The sequence below is a fragment of the Aphis gossypii genome, chromosome 1 (assembly GCF_020184175.1).
Source record: "Aphis gossypii isolate Hap1 chromosome 1, ASM2018417v2, whole genome shotgun sequence".
In the NCBI taxonomy this organism is placed as follows: Eukaryota; Metazoa; Arthropoda; class Insecta; order Hemiptera; family Aphididae; genus Aphis; species Aphis gossypii.
In genome coordinates this window covers 40,977,420-40,998,554 of record NC_065530.1, presented here as the reverse complement: position 1 = coordinate 40,998,554, position 21,135 = coordinate 40,977,420, and the positions used below count along the sequence as shown (strand labels likewise).

General features: G+C 27.7%; 1 protein-coding gene across 2 annotated transcripts in view; it reads right to left on the bottom strand.

Moving 5' to 3' along the window:
- Nucleotides 1-12,183: 12,183 nt before the first annotated feature.
- The window catches only part of LOC114123530 (cilia- and flagella-associated protein 298-like), a 53,208-nt gene continuing 44,256 nt past the window's right edge, over nt 12,184-21,135 (bottom strand). For both annotated transcript variants that reach the window (XM_027986547.2, XM_027986546.2), the window contains one exon: nt 12,184-15,938. In XM_027986547.2, the coding sequence (XP_027842348.1) occupies nt 15,825-15,938 (114 nt within the window). In that variant the 3' untranslated portion in view covers nt 12,184-15,824. The remainder of the gene's footprint in view (nt 15,939-21,135) is intronic.

The following is a 21,135-nucleotide window of genomic DNA, read 5'->3' as shown; positions in this document are numbered from 1 at the left end:
AGATATAATTAGTTAATCACATAATATTTCAACTGTAAAAGAAGATGACCCAAAAGAGTAATTTGTTAATTTCATTTTATTAGTATGAAAATAATTTGTACAAGTTAATAATGGTCGTTTATAACAAGTAATTATTACTTTTATGTAAGAAAACTTAAAAGTTTTAGAAATAATTTTCCAAAATTATAGTTATTAATATTAATTAGAAATAAGTCATGACTCATGGGCCGTAACAAACACATTGAAAAACTCTGTATAGTTAATTACGGAACAAATTTTATTAAACTGCTTGTTAGGTATAGTTTTTAAATATTTCTGATTATAAACAAAAGAAGTACTTTCCTTTAACTAAAAGGTTTAAAAATAACAAAATACCTTATAATAATAACGAATAATTTGATATAATTTAGCAACAAGTTATAAATATAGGTCTTACCAATAAAGGGTCTTCCACATTCCGCATCATAAAAAACACGGGATTATAATTCCATGACAACTCATCAATTTATTTATTACGTTGTATAATTCTTATGTAACATCCACGTTTTTGTGTATCGCAAAATAATAAAGATCCTATATTTTTAATCTTATAAATTACATGATCAAAAACAAATATTAAATATTTAAATATTTTGTCTCATTATTAGAAACCACATAAAATCTAAATCAATCTGCCGGTATGTTTGAGATTTTTATTATGACAGATTTTTAAGATACTTGTCAATAGCAGATTCATCGATTTACAATGGCTTCTGATATAGTAAAACTATTCGTAAACAGTAAAATGTTACACTAACATCATCAATAAGATTATAATATCGTTAAAAATGAAAACAATTTTCTTAACACCTAAAACTGAAAAAAAAAATGTGTATAAATAAAAAAAGGAATTTACTAATTTGATGACCATTCTGGTATACTATATGTATTGATTGTACCTCATAAAGTCATAAATGAGTAAGTTACTCTTGTAGAGATGTTAAATATCAGTTCAATATTAAACCATTGCATAGAAAAAAACGGTTCTAATTGAAGAAGACCAATATCATTAAGTATAATTTATAATATAAAATAATAGTAATAATAAAATTAATTTATTTTACTACTAGTAATATCATAAGTTTAAATTATCTTCGCCGAAAACATTGCATTTATTATATTATTATATTGTATATTATCCAAGTACCCATATATTTATACCATATTATATTATTATTAACTTTTGAACCATACCGCATTGCCGTCTTACCGTAAGGCAGGCTATGAATAGATTTATGGTATAAATAAGTATTATCTATAACTTAATTTGCATATTTTGAATTTTTAATTACATACATTAAAATCCGTAATATATGTAAAAGTTAAAGTTCCTACGAATAATGATGATGTTCCTTAATTTTCTATTTGTTTTTCTCGATTATTTAAAAAAAATACTATGAATTTTCGACTTTGATCTCTTTAAATTACAAACTAGATCCAATTTACTATCCCCCTCAAAGTTGAAGATTGAAAATTATTATGTATGCATACACATCATTGTAAAATCAATACATTCATCGCTCTGCTCAGAATCTAAAAATCTAAAATAGGACGAATAGAAAAAATAAACATACTAAGTATATTGAATATTTAATGTATAGCCTAAGTAGTGTGTGGGTGTGTATTAAAAATAGTCAAAAGACGATATTCAACACTCCATTGAGATAATGGATTTTTAAACTTCTGGATATTATAATAATAATATTATAGTTCTCCGGGTTATGATAATTTATTTTTACTGTTTTGTGGTATTACAGAAAGATATTATTAAATGTTGAATTACTCATATTTAAGTTAGATATAATATATATTATGGTTTAAGTATTTATTACAATAATAATTAGATACTAATAATAAATAATAATATAAATACCTAAATGCAATATTTTCGGGAAAAAAATACATCCATCTACCGTAATACTAAATATAAAATAAATAAGAAAAAACACATTAGAAATAATATACGAGTACTTGAGATATAAAAGGTTGACAGACCGTTTCCGTTCAGAATTGTTTTCGTAAACAACGATAAGTCATAAAATTCAGTCTTAACACACCAATGATAGTGACCCATTCAACACCTAATGTTCAGCAGAGCGATACCCTGTTGCCTACCTACCTTTTTTATTTTACATTTGATTTTTAAATTATTTAGTTTTTTTTTCAAATCTAGCTTCTAAAAAGATATTACTTAAAATATGTTTATGAATAAAATATAAAATAAAACAATCTTGTATGCAAACTTCGAATCCGAGTATAAATGTATTATTAGATAATATTAAGTTTTTGCTATGAATTATGATACCAAATCTTATACGAAAATTCTTTTCGTATAATTTTACCGTAGTTCCAAAATGGTTCATAGGTCGTAACAAAATCAATACATTAAATTGAACTGTTTGATTATCGAATACAATTTAAATCCCTTTGTAGACAACGATTATAAACTATATTATATAGAACACGATTTCTCAGACTAGAGTTCACTAAATTCAAATATCATAATTCAAGAAATCAAGACATCATCCTGTTTGTACACTATAATGTACACATACATTATAATAATGTATGCTCAGTGTGTGTATCTATATATATATATATGACGTGGTATAAACGCTCAATATCTCGTCGAACCCATTATACACATCTGCAATCCGCAGCTTGACGCGTGTGATAGAGGTATGACATTCGAATATATATACATAATATTATATTATCTGGTAATTTATACGGTCTTAGAGTTTTTTCATAGAGCGTGTGCCTTAATACGGCTTTTGTTTTTTTCCTTCTACTTACGTCGGTATTTTCCGTAGGTAGGTAAGATTCGTGCGAGTAGAGAAAATCCGTGAAAAATAATGATTCGGATTTCGCGAAAATGCGTTAGGTTTTTTAGAAAATACCGTAACGTAGATACTCGACGATATATAAGCGCGTAAATAACACGAAAAACTACGTCACATATATTCATACAGATTTAAGACCCGAGGAGATATTATACATACACTATTATCGATTGTTTCCGGTGTAGGTACGACTATAATAGGAATTGGACTGGAAACAGCGCAGGTTTATATTTCTGCATCGAATACTACCTAGCTACATGTTCCATATAAAAGTCATCACTTCACACCACCGAAGGCCGTACGTGAACGACTTGTGTCATCAATATGATAATAATAATAATAATAATAGTAATAATAATATGATATGATGACATGTCGACACCCAACACGTATTGGTAGGTTGCACGCTATACCATAATAATAATAATAATAATATAATATTACTGAACAACGTTTGAATAAAACAATATGTGAAATATGCTGTTTTCGGTAGCGAACATAATAAAATGTAACTCTTTTTTCTTCTCCATACAATTCGATTGATATAATATTACATTATTATATCCTACGATTTTTTTTTGTCTTCGTTTTAATTACGAATAATAATGGGCGTTTTAAATGTCGAAAATGATTGACACGCCGCCTATAGGTATATGCAACTGATAAAGTTGTGTATATGTATAAATATTATACAAAAAAAACATCAATTATTTAAAAAATAATGCTAGACGAACTATATAACGCCTGCGTAGTAGGTACTGCGGACGTTTTACAACTGAACGATAACTGCTTCGTCGATTTTCCATGCCGCGATCGTTGGTGGTTATGTGATTTAAATATTATTATTAACCTCTTGACATATATTAATATTATGAATTGTTCTGTGTTTTATCTTTAATACTTTTGTCGATAAAATTCTAATTATCTTTTAAATCATTAATTGATGAGCGTTGAATAATCATCCATTTTTATGGCATTAAGGAATTTCCGATGTTGACAGTAGATCGACAATCGTAAAACTTCATTTTTAAACGAGAAACGTCATTTATAATGTAAATGATTAATCAAATCTATTTTTAAAAACGTTGATGTTTCTGAATCAAAATTAAAAACGAATGGTTTCTGAGTTACAAAACTCTATAGATAATATCAACAATCAACACCATAGCTCTAAATAGGTTTAAACCAATTTTCATTAATAACTAACAATAGTTAACCTTTGTTCGTATATTTTAATAATTTGAAAACCATAAGCTCGAATTTTGATTTCTATACTATAAATATGTTTATATATAAAAATAATAATAATCTACTAAACAATTTACAGCAAAAAAAACCGATGTAATAGTTGAAAAAGTTGTTTATATTAATGTATGATAATAATTCTTAAATTATATAAAAACAAATCTTAAGTCATCGTCAAAATGGTGTTTAAATATTCCAAACTTTTGAATTTAAATAAATGCATTTTTAAAAGAAAAACAGGGACGAGCATGCTAGGTATGGCGAATCACCCTGTATACATTACAGCTCGCTCGTATGCATTTCACTTTGTTCGTTTTTGTGCGTATTATTGTTTTTTTTTGAACGGGGAATTTTGATTGTTTGAATTTTACAACACCATTTCACTCAAATAAGACGATGCCCGCAGAGCACGGTTTGTGGGCTCGCCGACGAGTAGAACAATAGCAAAACATATAATAATAATAATAATGAACTTAGCTCTAAAAATATGAACCAATATAATAATAATACAGGCGAAGATATTTTACAGAAACGCGTCAATTTTAATATTTCAAAAGATTGTAACTTTGACTCGAAACTTTGCGCGATCGATTGACGAATTCACACCAAATACCACTCCCTTAAACGAGAACAAAACAATTATTATACATTCATAAAAACTAATGGTCTTGTTGAAAAGTTATAACGAAAGGAGTAATTTTTAGAAAACTTATCGCGTGAATAAATCATTATCATAATATTCAACATTCGAAATGGTTATTATTTCGAAGAGAACTATTGGTTATAAACGTCAAAATGAAAATCATTATGTTTAATGTATATATAATGTATATAATAATTTATTTTCTTACTGAACTACATAATATATTAATCAAAATAAAACTGCAAATCGTATCTCAAGTCAGTTTATATTATCTTGATAAATGAAAATAAAATATTGATAACTAACGCGGTCTCTTAACAAACTACGTGATTAATTACCTTGCAGTTTATTAATAATCGGCTACTATATAATGATTGGCTATATTATTGTGCAGGTACTATTGAACATTAAAACCCGTTCATTTTATAATATAAGTCGCACACGAAAACGACTTCTCACTGATTTCTGTAGTTTTCATAATAATCGTACTGTTTCGTTATATGTACATAATACGAGTGCGTGTGTGTGTGTATAAGGGGGTGGGGTGGGGGTGGTTATTTTAAAGCCAATTGCAATAAATTCACATACACGATTATCCGTTGGATTTTCCGTACTTATAAATACAGAGTGATCGATTTAACTTACATTTCTCAATCATTATTTGCGATACCGAAAAAACTTGTTTTTTCATAATACATTTAGGTTAAATAATTAGGTAAGCGTGTAGATGATTAAAACTATGATTCGCTTCAGAAGAGAAACTGAAAATCTCAAAAATAACTATACGGTGTAATGTCTAAATGTCATAGGCATACTTATATTATATTTTCCGTAAATACTTCAAACTGTATATTATATATAATATATTATATTATATTATGTCAAAAAACATTAAGTTGAATCTAAAAATTAGTATGAATCAGGTTAAGGGATCACTCTGTATGTGTATATGAACTGGCACCGAAACGTCATGCATACCTAACACGCGTTATTGATTTATTTATATTTATGTACATATATATTATATATGAGTTTACTATTGAACACAAAAAAAAAACCGTTTATTTGTTTAAACATTTACACAGAAAACATCCAATCTGTTCCGCAGTGGGTATAGTGGTTCACCAATCGAATTTTTTTTCCATTTAATCGCGCTTATAAATAAATAATATATTTTTTGATCCGAAAAATACGAATCTCATACGTGTTAATCGGCACAGTGTATTCATATGAATATATTTTTTGAGCATTAAAAAAAAAACCATTTTCGCAATCGCTTAATCTGCAGTATTCTCGTGCCCTTACTCTGAACATAATATACACATAATATAAAACGATAATATGATTGTTTTATAATTTAATCGACTTTTTGCGATTATTATTTTTTTATTATCTAACTTAATCCAACCAATTATAAAACGGCACACTCAGTAACTAAATAATTATTTTTTTGAATAATGTAAACATGCTCTCTCAGATACTTATACCTACGTATTTTACTTGAAGCACAAAACTCTCGATGTACGCCTGTGTTTTCGGTAATACTGGACTTCCACTACATATAACTATATTAACACTTGTTTACTTATTAAAAATCAATCATACCAGTAAAATTTCAGAAATTAATATTGCATTTTAAATTTTTTGACTTTTTTAAATATAAAATATTGAGAATAAAAAAATAACTTGTAAACGAATAAATACATACTATTTCCAATGCTAATAATTCAGTAATAAAAACAAATTTAGAAATTTCATTAACACTTTTATGGAAATATTTTAAATTTTAAACTATTTATAAAATGTTTAAATACAAATAACATTAATACCTACACTATAAAAAAAAACTCATTCTGATAAAATTAAGTATGTTAATTATTATTTTATTATTATTATTTTTTTTTTTTTTAATAGTGTATTTATTTAATTTAATCGATGGAAGGTAAAATTAACATATTTTGGTTTTTGTCATGAATAAATCAAAGTGATAACTTTATTAATTTGAATGAACCCAAGCCATGGCCGCATTGCATTTAATATATCCAGACATTATTATGGAAATTAGAAAACGGAGGTATAGGATTAGGGCTATAAGGGATAAGTGAGTTTATAATAATATGATTATTAGAATACTAATATTTTCGAAGAAGCACGAGCAGTGAGCACCCAGTTCGCGTAAAACAAAACAGCTAGATTTAAAGCGTCATTTTCTGAAATTGAGTCACTCACAGGAATGTTTAAATTTATTGAAACCATCAGACGTTTTTCCACGTCAGCTTGACGACATTTAATAAAAACGGCATTCTTTTTTCGATTTCGATAAAGATTTTAAATTACGTATATTTACTGTAGATTGAGAAATTTTTAAAAATTACACGACTTAATGAATTTTTGAGATAATTTTTAAAAATTAAATACGTTATGTGAAATCTATATTAGATTTCCAATCTAACTAAGCTATAAGTGAACTTATCTTATTTGACACTATACCAAAAGTTTTTATAAAAAACTTTAAAAAAAACAGCTCCCTTACTCGTTGATATACTAAACTCGATCCACTTTTAAACTATAGAATGATAAATTGACCTTTTTTTCGCTCTAAATTCGATAATTTGCATCTATAAACAAGAACCATAATATAAATTTCTATTAAACGAATTTCTTATTCTACCGACTACGACTTTCAGTTAAAAGTTCATAATATAATATAATGTATAATATAGTGCGTATAATACTCACCTTTTATAAGAAAAAAATATTTTAAGCTCTGGAATGTAGTGAAAGTAAAATTATTTAAGGCATCGTATATTTTCGACGAATAAACAATAACAAAAACTATATCCGATTATTTTTAAAAATACATTAATTAACAATATCAATATTAACACATAATATAACGTTTATTACCATAAAAACTTTGATTACTCAGATTCTCGTCAAAGCAATATGTTTTTTTGTTATTTCTAAAAAAAAAAAAACGTTTTTCAAAAATAATATTCGAACAAGAAAGGTTTGTGTTGGTAAAAAAAATATGATCATACATTTCAATCATCTAATTTTTACATTTACAATTTTAATAACTATACGTAATATAATATATATAATATATATATATAATAAATTATATTATATTATATACATCCATTTAATTTTTATCAACACCAATATAATATAACGAAGCACGAATAAATCAATATTGTAATATGATATAAATATATATTAATACAAAATATTTGTTTAATGTTTAATAAAAACAAATTCTGCTAAAATAAGTAATATTATTGATTTCATTAACTAATAATTACACTCAAAATTAATAAAATTGTATTTATTTAAATTTATCGTTTATAAATTGTAGATGTTCAGATTCATGAACTTAAATCATCAGTTATTCATACTGGTTTTATGACAATATTTAAGACCCGTAGTTATTTTCATTTCACGATATCTGCAGTTATTTTTCATCGAGATTTTATATTTAATAGAAATATTACACATGTGAATAATACAAAAAAAAACAAATATAAAAATTAAATACATCATAATAAATGCGTATATTTACCTCAGACGTCTAAAAAATCTAACTATTATTTATTTATTTGCTCGTAAATAAACTCCATTTGTATTATAATGAGTACCTAAATACAAATTTTTATAGTTATTTATATAATGTAAGTAATATTTAATATACAAAGAAAATTAATTATAAATAAGTTAAAACTTTCACGAAGAATTAAATTATAAGCATTGGTACAGGCATATTTTCAAATTTTACATTTGATACAATTTTTACGATTTTATATAGTTATAAACACCAGCAGATTTACAGACTGAAATAAAAAGTGTTGTAGGAAAAAATTGTGAGTGATCGGTTTTTATTTTAGGTATAAAATCATTATTGTTAGTATTAAAATTAAATTTTCAAATGTAGGTTGACAATCTACTTTTATTATTTTATTGTTTTTATAAGAACAATAAATTCGGGTATTTTTTCAGCGTAGGTAAACATTTTTAAAAACACCATTATGTTCGGTGTATGATGTTCTTTTTTAATATTATTTTTCATCATTCTTTTTATTAATTTCGACAGAGTGGTTATTATACAGTCCGTTTTTCGGTAGATGTCTACATCATTTTTAAAATTGAACCAGCCGAACACGAATACTTAAAATTAATTAATTCTACAAGACTATAGGAATTTCATACATTCCGAACAGTATACGCCATACACTCTGCCTTTAAATATAATATGATACATATATTATTATCTATATATACACGTTTTTGTAAATTATATTTTACACTCAATACGTGCTTTGCGTGCACGTATATGATACTTACACATGAAAGTATTAATAATGACATATACGCAGTAGCCATTATATTACAATATGTAATAATTATAATGTAGGTAAGTATATCCTTTATGTGTCATACGACACGACTACAAAATATTACTACACGTATTAAAATTTTGTGTCATTAACACGAATACGAAAATACGTTTTTGTTGATTAAATAAACGGACAAGGTGTATTTAAAATAATTATACAATTCGTATACGAAGAACTATTTATTCTTCAGATATCTCTCTATTTTTAATTGACGAATAATATTTTTTTTATGAAAACAAGCAGGCGAATGATGTATGACGGGTCCGTCAATCGATTCAGATGTCAACACATATTTCATGGGTGCAGAATTTAAAGATATATTATTAAAAAAAAAAAAACTGTTTTAAAATCTTTATAGAGTACCAAAAATATAATTTATATGGTAACTTATTTCTTATGTTAATTTAGCTATGAAATATTGTATAGTATTATTTTTCATTAAAAAGGTTTGAAGATACATATTATATACTACAAAGTGATTTATTAGTAATTTAATTGATTTACTTAATTTAATTTATTTTTAATCATAGTTTATTTGAGAAATAATGTGAGTTAAATGATAATTTATTTTAATTAAAAAATTTAAAGAACTCTTATTCGTTTTTATTTGTTGTGTTAACTTAATTTACTTTTTTTAGTTTATTAGAAAAATTTAAATATGTCTTATTTAGTCCTACTACATGTCAATAAATGAGTTATATGGTTTAATTTAAAAATAAGCGATTGTAAAATGTCTTGAACTATTTAACTATGTAGTCTATCTTATTTCAGTTAACTTTAACTATTAAAAATGTTATATTTTATAAAAATTGAAAATACCTTTATTTTTTTTTATTCTTAAAAATAATTAAAAAATTGAGTTTTTAGTTTTTCTTTTTTTGGTAAAAATAGTAAGAGTTTAGAGTATTATATTTGTCCTGCTTTACTTAAACTAACTAATACTACATATTATAATATTCTTATATTATGGTCTTATTTTATTATTTAATAATAATAAGCTCTTACCTGTCTCTAAAATAAAGTGTTAAATATTTATTTTTCCACATAGCTCGGTTGGTTGAAAAAAAGTTTTTCCTTGTTCGTCTAATTTTGTGAAACTTACTCTTTTCCAAAATATTCATGACGATTTCTGATTTTTAGTAATGTATGATCAGTTAGATTGAAAGCTGGAAGACTGTATGTATTCATTTTATTATCCTGAAGTACACTTTCATTGCTAAAAGAATGTCATTTTGTCGTGTGCACAATTGTAAAGAAAACTAGATAGATACGTGGATGATGCGGTTAGAATTTTTTTTTGTTTTCGTTAGTGACAAGAACAATAGATAGAAAAACTTCAGATATAGGCTACCTCAAATCAACATACTAGCACATTTCATGTTGTAGTTTGAAATTAATATTATTTTCGAGAATTCCGCACAATTTACCTATACCTACTTAAGATTTCATGAAATATAAAAAATAAAAACAAAATAAATTGAAAAATAACCAAGTGACTAGTGTTACCTGAATCTTAAACATATTGAAAATAAAATACTGTAATTTTGAGAATTTAAAACACTATTTTAATTACAATGACGAGAAAAAAGGCAAATAACAATTCGATTTAAAACACGCAATGTTGGTATGAACTTCACAATTACGCGAATTACACGAAGAACAAAAGTCAATACTGACAGAAATAAAATTGTATTTTGACATAAATGAAAAATTAAATATTAGTGACGGTAGTGAAAATAAAATAAAATTATAATTAGATTTAAGCCTAAATATATTATCATCGTATAAAACTAAAACTATGTGGTTAGAATAACGTTATCATTATATATAATAGTTTTATTGTTTTATATGTAGAAGTCGTACGTTTTAATTTTCATTATTCCCAGTCACACCACCTCATACTGTCACGTAACCACCCTTTTTAGGGCATGCTCAGAACATATACTCTCCGTTTTATGTATTTTTAAATGGATACGATGTTATAACTGCACCGTTAGATTCCGTTAGATTGGGATTTAATTTTACTTTTACCTCTAAGTGATTGCCATTTAGCGTTTATATTATAATGCAGGGCATAATTTAAACTGTTTGACAAGTCAGCCAAATTAATAGCACAGCAAAATAAAATATTAATTTGGGAAATTTACACAGATTTGTAGCTAATAAGTACCTATAAAAAAAAATAACAATGCTTCTCTTACATCACAACTAATACGAAAACTAACGGCAAACACATTGTATCAAACCATTTATGTATTAAAACAAATTACGACCAAAATTTAATATTTTGAAGATAAAAGTAAATACATGATATCAATTTAAATAACAAGATAATATGTATTCGGTAAAAAAACTTTTTAATATGATGAAAATAAATTATTATCAGATCATTGCACCCATAAACACGCGTTTTCCTTTTAAAATTAAGATTTGTAATATTGTAATAAAATTACTGATTCCACACTCGTAGATCGATAAATCTATGGCAAATGAACCGTATCGATAAAAATAGAAATTACTATATTGAAATAAAAACTTTATTTCCCGTTGATAATAACGTTTCGTTATTAAAACAGTGTTTACAAGCAAGGTTTGACCTTTTTTGGGGAAAAAAAAAATGTTTATTACAGTACAGGAAATAGGGGCTGGTGATGCACTGCAGTCTATGCGCATTGGGTTCTTCATCAGCTCGTTTCACTAGTCACCGTACATTCTTAATCATTGGTTTATACCTATACTCTGGTTACACTACTTGCTGCATATACACGCAGAATATGCGTGTAAATTATATATGCGGTGTAACGCGATGCACCTACGAGTAACACCACATAATTAATTGCATTACAGCGGTGTAAACAATACAACATGCAATATATTATACTGCGCAAATATATAATATTTTAAGGTATGTACACAGACATAATATTAATATATAGGCAAGTGAACACAAATAAGTGTTACTTAACATTATTATATTATCATTATGTGATAACAAGGCGTATTAGCTCAAAACACCAAATTATTAATAAAGCCGTTCTTTTATTTCCACCATAATTTTTTTTTTTTCATAAATTGTTTCACATCGATGGTTATAATAATAATAATTGTCAAATATTATATATTATAATACAGTGTATCACATAAAAGTAATAGTCACATACCCCGCGTGCTCTTTCTAAAATTAACATTCATATAACAATGTAAGCAAAAACAAAAAAAAAACAAAATTCGAAGTAATTATTATAATATATTTCTGTTACGATAAAATAATTGTAATAGTAAACGTGAACAATGAAAGTGCAAAAAAATAGACTCAAAAAATGAAACACTCTATTATTGTACTAGAGAACAATGAAAAATATATTCATAAAATTTGTTTCTTCTTTACAATATTAATGTTAAGAATAAATATAGTAAGTATAAAAAATAAAACGCTCTCAAAAAATTGCCTAAAAAAATCTAGGCCTATATAAAAAATGCGTAAATTTAATTTAAAAATTAAACGAACAGTAAATGAAGAACTTACATACTAAAAGAACATCTAAATTTAGAAAATCTGTACTTTTACAATTAAAATTACCTAAATATTATAAAAGAATGTTGTTTAAATCTACCCGTACAAATATAATAATATGTATCATAAAGGAGCTGCGGTCACAACATTACAAAATTTAAATGTAACAATATAATATAATACTATGATTAGTTCGATTGTATTGTAATTAACGTCTATAAATACATAATATATAATAAATGAGGAAATCAATTAATTAGAAGTAAATACATTATATTATATTATACTTATATGTGTATATTTATAACATAATATAAGAAACGTGATTAAAGTTTTTTTAATGATAATAATAATAATAATTTGAGATCTTACGACTACTCATCATTTAATATTTAAACACGTCACAATAATATTATTATATCTACAACGAATAGCACGTATCAGTCTTTTTGGAAATGATATTTAAGTATATTAATATATTAGATTTAGTTTTAAAAATGTATATAGTAATAATAAAATAATAATAATAGTAGTATTGTGGCCAATATTTCATCGTCTTGCAAAAGCGGTGCACTTTCTACCACGGTTATTATAATATTATTATTTTGTCGGTGTAAAATTTCAATAATAAACCATCATATTAAGTTATAATAAGTACCCACTTATCTGAGCTAAACTATGCGTATAAAACAACAAATATAATAATGATGATTTCTATTAAAAACAATGTCTGTTGAAAAAGAAAAAATATTGTATAAAATGGCACCCATATTTTAAAATATGGCATTTTACGGTCATAAAATCCCGGACGTCTAGTTAGGAACACGTATTATAATTGGTAATTTATTGATAAACGCAGAATGAAAATGGCGTTTTTTACTCGGTTGTATACATAACAATAGTAATAATAAAATTATTATTATTCGATAACTAAATAGTTATATACCGCAACCGTCACACGCAAATGATAAAACTAACATCATACATACTGCACTTGCAGAGTTGGCCAGACTTAAATTTTCTATTAGATCATCAACGTGACATATAATATTTTTTTCTCGAATATTCGACTACAATTTTGAAGATAAAACCCGTCGGTGAGCGATCATCATAATCATAACGATCAAATGTGAGTTATACAGTAAATAAAATCTCTGATAAATCACTACAGAGATCTGCGCTTTTAAAAAAAACCACACGTCTGCAATCGTCTACTGTTTTTTCACTCTTCCAAAAGAACTATTGAAAAATCAAAACAAAACTAGTTGTAATATAGTATCTATTAGTATAATAAAATATATGTTATTTAAGTGAAATACTTGGCTTTTTTTCAGAAAATTAAATTTGCAATATTGTTTGGGGTCTATATTATTATTATTATTATTATTATTATTATTATTATTGGTATGTCTCTCTCAGTGTGCAGACGATATAAAGCAAAAAACCATGACTGTTTGGCTTACTTTCCAGATTGAAGGAACAATTTAAGGACATAGTATAGCCACTCGATGATGATTTGATTTGGGGAAACGTGGCAGATATTTCGACCAAATCGTCTCGAGCACCGATCTCTATATTTTCATCATAATATTACACGGCTACGATTTAATATTATTACATTCACCATCGACTATAAGGGTGGGCATAGATTCCAACGAATCGCGATGATTATTGCAATTATGTATAATGCGTGTCAATCGTTGCGTGCCCGGTTTACGCAATGTATTATAATATTGTGTAGGTAAACGAAACAAAAGCCGCCAGCCATTACGACGATAATAATAATATTATCAATACACATACAAAGTTTTACCTTTAACATTTATAGTATTATTGTTGGCATATATGTGCCAATAGTGTTGTTTTGTACATTACAAATTATTATCGTACTGAATTTGACGGACAATGTGATGACGATATAAAACACGCCATTATTGCCACGTCGTGTTAGGTATATACAGGGCGGAGAATCGAGCGACGCGTTTTCCCATGGTCTCATCGTGATATGATATGATGCGTAGTTGAAACGGAAAAACACGGAATAACCCGACTGTTCGCACTGTATAAATATATCAACTTCGTTCGTGCAAAATGTGCGCGCCAAAGTATGCAACGAAATTATACACAAAAAAAAAAGTTTGTACGGACTTTCGGAAAGTTTTCCTGCAAATCAAAAAAGAATGATTTTTTTTTTTACGCCATATCAAAGTTAATATATTTCTTTTGTACGAAAAAAAAGTGGCTTTGTAAGCGTTTTGTGAATAACATTATTAAATGCACAAAGCGATTTAAATTTTATTATTTTTCCTTTTTTTTTTTTTTTTAATAAAATGAAAACATGTTCAAAATACAGAGTCGTCCTGCAGACGTCTTACCATACCGAGGCGACGTGTTTGGACTTGGTGCATATAGTCGTATAACGATTAAGTGAATCTGATAATGACAACACTATGGATACTATAAATATTAAATACGAGTAGAACGTGATCGATCGGACACGAAAATTCAGTTTTCGCGATACGCGGTGAGACGTACCTATAATCTCGTCGATGTACGAATACGTATAACGAGACACGGCTGAAAAAAAACATGTGAAATCTCACACGATTTGTTGGAGAACAAATCGAGTGTACCTGTACAATAATATCATAGTAATTAAAATAAATGATCGTCTTGTTTAATGAACATGCGCTAGTCACATATTATTGAATAGTAAAAGATGACCGGTCGGACACTAATGCTCCCGCTACCGGCACGTTATATATTATTTAGTAGGCATAACTGATGATACATTGCGAGGACTATGAAACACTGGCCTAGCGATTGTGATGTCAGTTGTAGTACAGGGTATACATCGCGAGTATATACGTATAATATATTATATTGACCTAGATTACCGTTATCCTATGGTTGCTAATGGTACGCTGCAGACGAATTACTGTATAGTAAGTATAATAAAAATGTAAACTTTCGACGGAAAACCACTACGATATTAAAATTTGAGTGAAAATTTAATTAAATGTTATCAACTATTTATAACAATTATATTGTAAACGCGTATTATCAAATAAAAACGAAAACCGCACGCGCGATACGGATCGGACATTATAATAATATTATAATATGGCATCGCGTATTATATCAAATCATTTGGTGGGCTTCCAGGAAATGTTATTGATGTGATGCAAATCTCTTTTCAGACTTCTGCCGTCGGCCCAGGGGGAGTTAAGATACACGTCGTCATCGTCTTGGTCAAGTTTCTGAAACAAAAAACAATATATAATTATATCTTTGAGTATTTCATATAAAACTCAATATATCGAATTAAATCAAAATAAAATATACATATATTCATAGCTGTAAGTCATTGAATTTTATTTTATTAACGAGACCAATAGAAGACGGGCCCTGTGGATAGCATCACATAATTACTGAATACCTACTATGCATACGCGCAACGCGCGTATTAGATAATTAGAGTATTTCATAGGACCCTCGATTAAGTATAATACAACCTCATTCTGTACGATGATTATATTGATTTTAAATATTTAAATGATACATAATAATACATATTTGAGAGAACAAACCCATTCACTCAATATTGATGCATTTTATTGTTAGTAGTATGGAAAGTTTTTAAAGTGTACAAAAATTATACTAAATGTATAATTATATGTTTAAGATGTATTTTAAATACTACTAGAATACAAAAAATATATATTATTAATATTATTATAAAATATTATTTTCTTGTTATTCATAATTTTATTTTATTCACGTCTGAGCATAGTGAATATTATAATATAACTTTGATTTATGTAATTGCATAAGAAGTCATACAAACACATACAATTAGTTAATATTATATGAATAATATTAAGATCACAACTATATGCGCTTTTTATACCTATACAAATTTAGAGAAGCAAAATACATTTCACTAATTACTGTGAGAATACCTCTGATAAAATGGACCCAAAAAGAATATACTGAATAATATTAATAATTGTTATAGGTTAGGTAGTCATCCGAGGAATAAGGTATACTTGTCTCGGCAGCGGTTAACGCACGACTGTCCTGTACAGGCCATACCGTTTATTGTCTTGGCGAGCGCAATGCAGTTATATTATTATTATTGTATTATTTTACTGTTTTGAGTACGCGCAAGCGCGTTATGATGAACTCTCGTGGAGAGCTTTGAAAAGCAAAAGTTTATTTTTTACGGCTCGTGAGTCACAAGTGTAGACGGTGATTATAATACGGGAAAAAAAGACCCATCAGAACGCCTCAAGGGACAAGGATGACTGTTAAATATACAAAAATAAGCTACTTTTCCCCAACCTTTTTTAACAATACGAGCATACAAAGCTCCGAATGAAGTAATAATAATATGTGTTAATAAACCGCAACGGCGGTTTTATTTTTGTTTAAGATTTGGACTAACACATAAGCTCTTCGTGCTTCATTACTTATTACTAAATCGTGTTTTCATTTATTTGTATAAAACGCAATTATAAAATGATAGTTATACACGAAAAGTTTATATTTTAAGTCATGCACTTGAACAAATAAAACAATTCATAAGCCGATTAATTATTTCAAACGATATTTAACTAAAGTTCATTGAAACGACGCCGTATCCATCGCCGACTCTATAGTCTATAGAAATATATTTCGATAATTCAAAATTAATTATGTTTTAATGCGTACATATTCCGGATTTTGATACTTATATATTATGCCACGGACTCGATTCGAAAAATTATGATAATTATAATTCTCGTTATCGTTTACAACACGACAAATTACGAGTGTTACAACAATTAAGACACATTTACTAATATGTTATCATGATTACATTGATATGTATAGTTATCCCAAATTTATAATAATATATCGAATAGGTCATTGGGTCATTGGGTCAACGGTCTCACGAGTCGCGAGGTGCGTTGTAGGTACGGGATGAAAAAGAAGATCATGCGCTCGCGTGTTTCATTGGAAATTCAACGATTTCATCTCATCGTGGAGCCCCGGGAAACCCTCGTCCGTGCGGGCGACTTTCGCCAAAGCCGATTCGCCACCGCGAGCACCAACACCATTTCGTCCGATTTTAATGTTCTTAAATTCATTATAAGTACGAGCGGATAAATCGTCAAAATCGAAGTAACGAGGTGAATCACATCTATATATATATCACGTAGGTATCCAAAAATCTACGCATGTGTGTGTGTGTGTGTGTGTATGTGTGAGGGGGGAGGGTTTAATATATATATACTTAGCACTGGCCTGGGACGATAATTAACGTTTAAATTTATCGCGTTTGCACAGCACGCACACACATATAGATACGAACGATAGATACGCGATACGAAAGATACGCGATTGACGCAAGAGGAAAGCTAACGAGTCGACTTCACAAAAAAATAAATACAACCCTGGCCGATTGCTGCTGCAGAGATTCCGGTGTTTACGAGGAGAAAAATCGATTTTCGGGAAAATTATAGGTTTTGTGAAGTGTATTTGCTTACCGCGACCCAAATAAACACACGAATAAAACGGTTTGCACGTATTTAAGTATACGAAATGATGCGGAAAACGCGTAAATACCTACCTACCTACTATAAATACGATGGACAGCAACGATCGCGATGCGAGTTGCAATAAGATTTTTATCATTTAATAATATAATTTGACGAGAAAATCCGATACTTATATAATATATACATATTACAAATATATATATATAATGGTAAAGCGCAAGCAGTAGTGTACAAACACATGCACATTATACAAACACTATACAGACGATTAATACGTCTCTGCGAAAAACTAAATACAGCAGGACGGGCAACAGTGTTTCTCGTTTTCGTGCTGTGTTAAACTTATGGGAGAAAGGGAAAATGTATATTCCCCTGTTTTCCACCTCTATTTCCCAACGTAAGCCGCCAACCTAAACTATATTAATTATACAATTGTATTATCAATAACACTAAACAAATAAATAAGCAATTTATTTAATTCTATGGCCTCAAATACATTATTTTACACGTAGAGTACTCCAATACCATAATGATTGGAAACAAGATGACTTTAATTTCTATACAATAAATACCATTAAAATGTATAAGTATTGAATCTTTACAACGTACCAATACTTCCAAATCGGTACCGATACATCTAAAATTCATTCTCAGTTAGAATTATTATTTAAACAGTTTAAAGCTTTTTTTTTAAAAAAAAAGTTTAACATTTTCATTTTTATGTTATTGTAACCAAACAAAAACAAATAATAGAATTATAAAAATTCGGTATAATCAATTACTCCTATGATTAAAAAAATATTATATTCTTAATTTATAAATTCTATATCGTATATTATGTTTATTTTTGACAAGTGTTTTTACATTAAAAATTTATGAGCCGAGTGTTAGTGGAGTATATTCAATATAAAAATAGGCGCCGAAACATAAGTTGCGGAAAAATCCCAGTAGGATAAAAAGAGAAAACCACAGTTAGATTTTTAAATTTTGATTCGTGAGAAAACCACTCACGAATAAAAGGGTTCTTAAGTGCGCTGCGGGAGGGACGACTGCGTTTAAAACTAACCGATTTGTTTATTATTATTGCAACCACTCGTCGTATAAATGAAATCGTTATAATAACTACCTATATGTATATATACTTTCAAAGTTCAAATAATAATATTGCGTGTCGGGTAGTATTATACAAAAAACGGTGCGCTGACAAAATATTATAATTATTAGGTTTTTACCTGATGTACCTACTGTCGAGTAAATAGCACACTATATCTCACTGATAAACGATGTGGTTTTACTAGGTATATCATATTTTATCAAACATATATACATCGGATAATGTGCATATAAATTTCATGATATGTAATAACAACAAAACGTACGCACCATTACCTGCGAGTACATAACAGTAAATCAAAATATAGGTAAATGAAATACTACATAATATTTTATTATTATTCCTTACAATAAAGGATTACTGTGAAGTATGAATACACAGATAATTTTGGTGTGTTTCGGTTAGATGACAATCTCATGTACAATTGAAAAAAACCAACTTAAGAAAAAAATAATGTCGTCGAATCGACAGAATATACGCAAATAATTATTGTAAATACATTATACATAACACACATATATATATATTAAATAATTTAAACGAAAACTTACGAGTTAGCACGTTTACAGTAAGCCGCAATATCGTAGTTACGGTTGTTTTAAGGGTCGATGAGAGAAAAAATAATACGAAGCGAAAGCGTGTTCAATGTACATGACATCGTCACGTCAATAAATACGATGATATATATTAAATTAATAATGATTCTGAGACACAGCGCATTAAATAATCGTCTCCATTATTATATTATTATCATTGAAACGGCCTGCCGGGCACGATTTAACTATATAATTACCTCCCATTGCGTTTCTCTAATTATCGCATTGAAAATGTCAAACTTTGGATGCGACAACCATGCTCGACAGTTTCTTTGAATTGTTTTCATCACGAGATTATTTATATATATATATATAAAGGGATGACACTTTTCTAACTTATTAGCTAAAAACTTATGAAGCACGTAAAACATTTCCGTGTACACACACAACGTAACAGTGTTATTTTGACATGGGTATTAATATAAATACATGTACTATGTACGTATTGTTGCGTTACGGCAGTGTATGCAATGTCTTTCTCTAGGATTGCAGCGGAATCTTTTGACGAGCCACAAAAACAACGTACCTTTACACATTGCACTATTAAGTTAAAATAAATTATAGTTACACTAAAACAAGCACATCATAACGGTCGATAGTTAACAAACATTTATTACATATAAGCAGCTGAAAAACTATAACAACGACGAGAAATTAATGCTTTATGGTGTTTACATATAATTTTTTACGAACGTTCGATTATTATTATTATTATTATTATTACTATAATCATTTCCATGATTGTGTGCCAAACAGAATTTATAAATTAATAATATTATATTCAACATCCGATCTACATAATCAAACAATATAATATACAGAAAACTGTATCCGATAATAATAAATAGTCGAATTACTTTATAGTATATATATATTATAATATAGCCATATCAAATCACTGGTATTAATAAATCTCTCGCAAACAATACGTATATTATATTTTTCGTATACGTTATTAGATTATAAGTCATAAAGATACATATTGACTTAAAACTCACTCAACCCCACGGTTGCCAGAAAAAAGTACCCTCTCACCCCGAGTGTTTTGTAAATCTTTTACTTGTGACGATTTCATAAGTAATTGATTTTTTATCATATTCTTTATAAAAAAAATTTAACTAACGTAAAATACGTAAAACACAAATTTTTTATTTTTCCAACTATTGTGTGGGGGATTATAAACTGGTACCAGAATGTGGCTAAC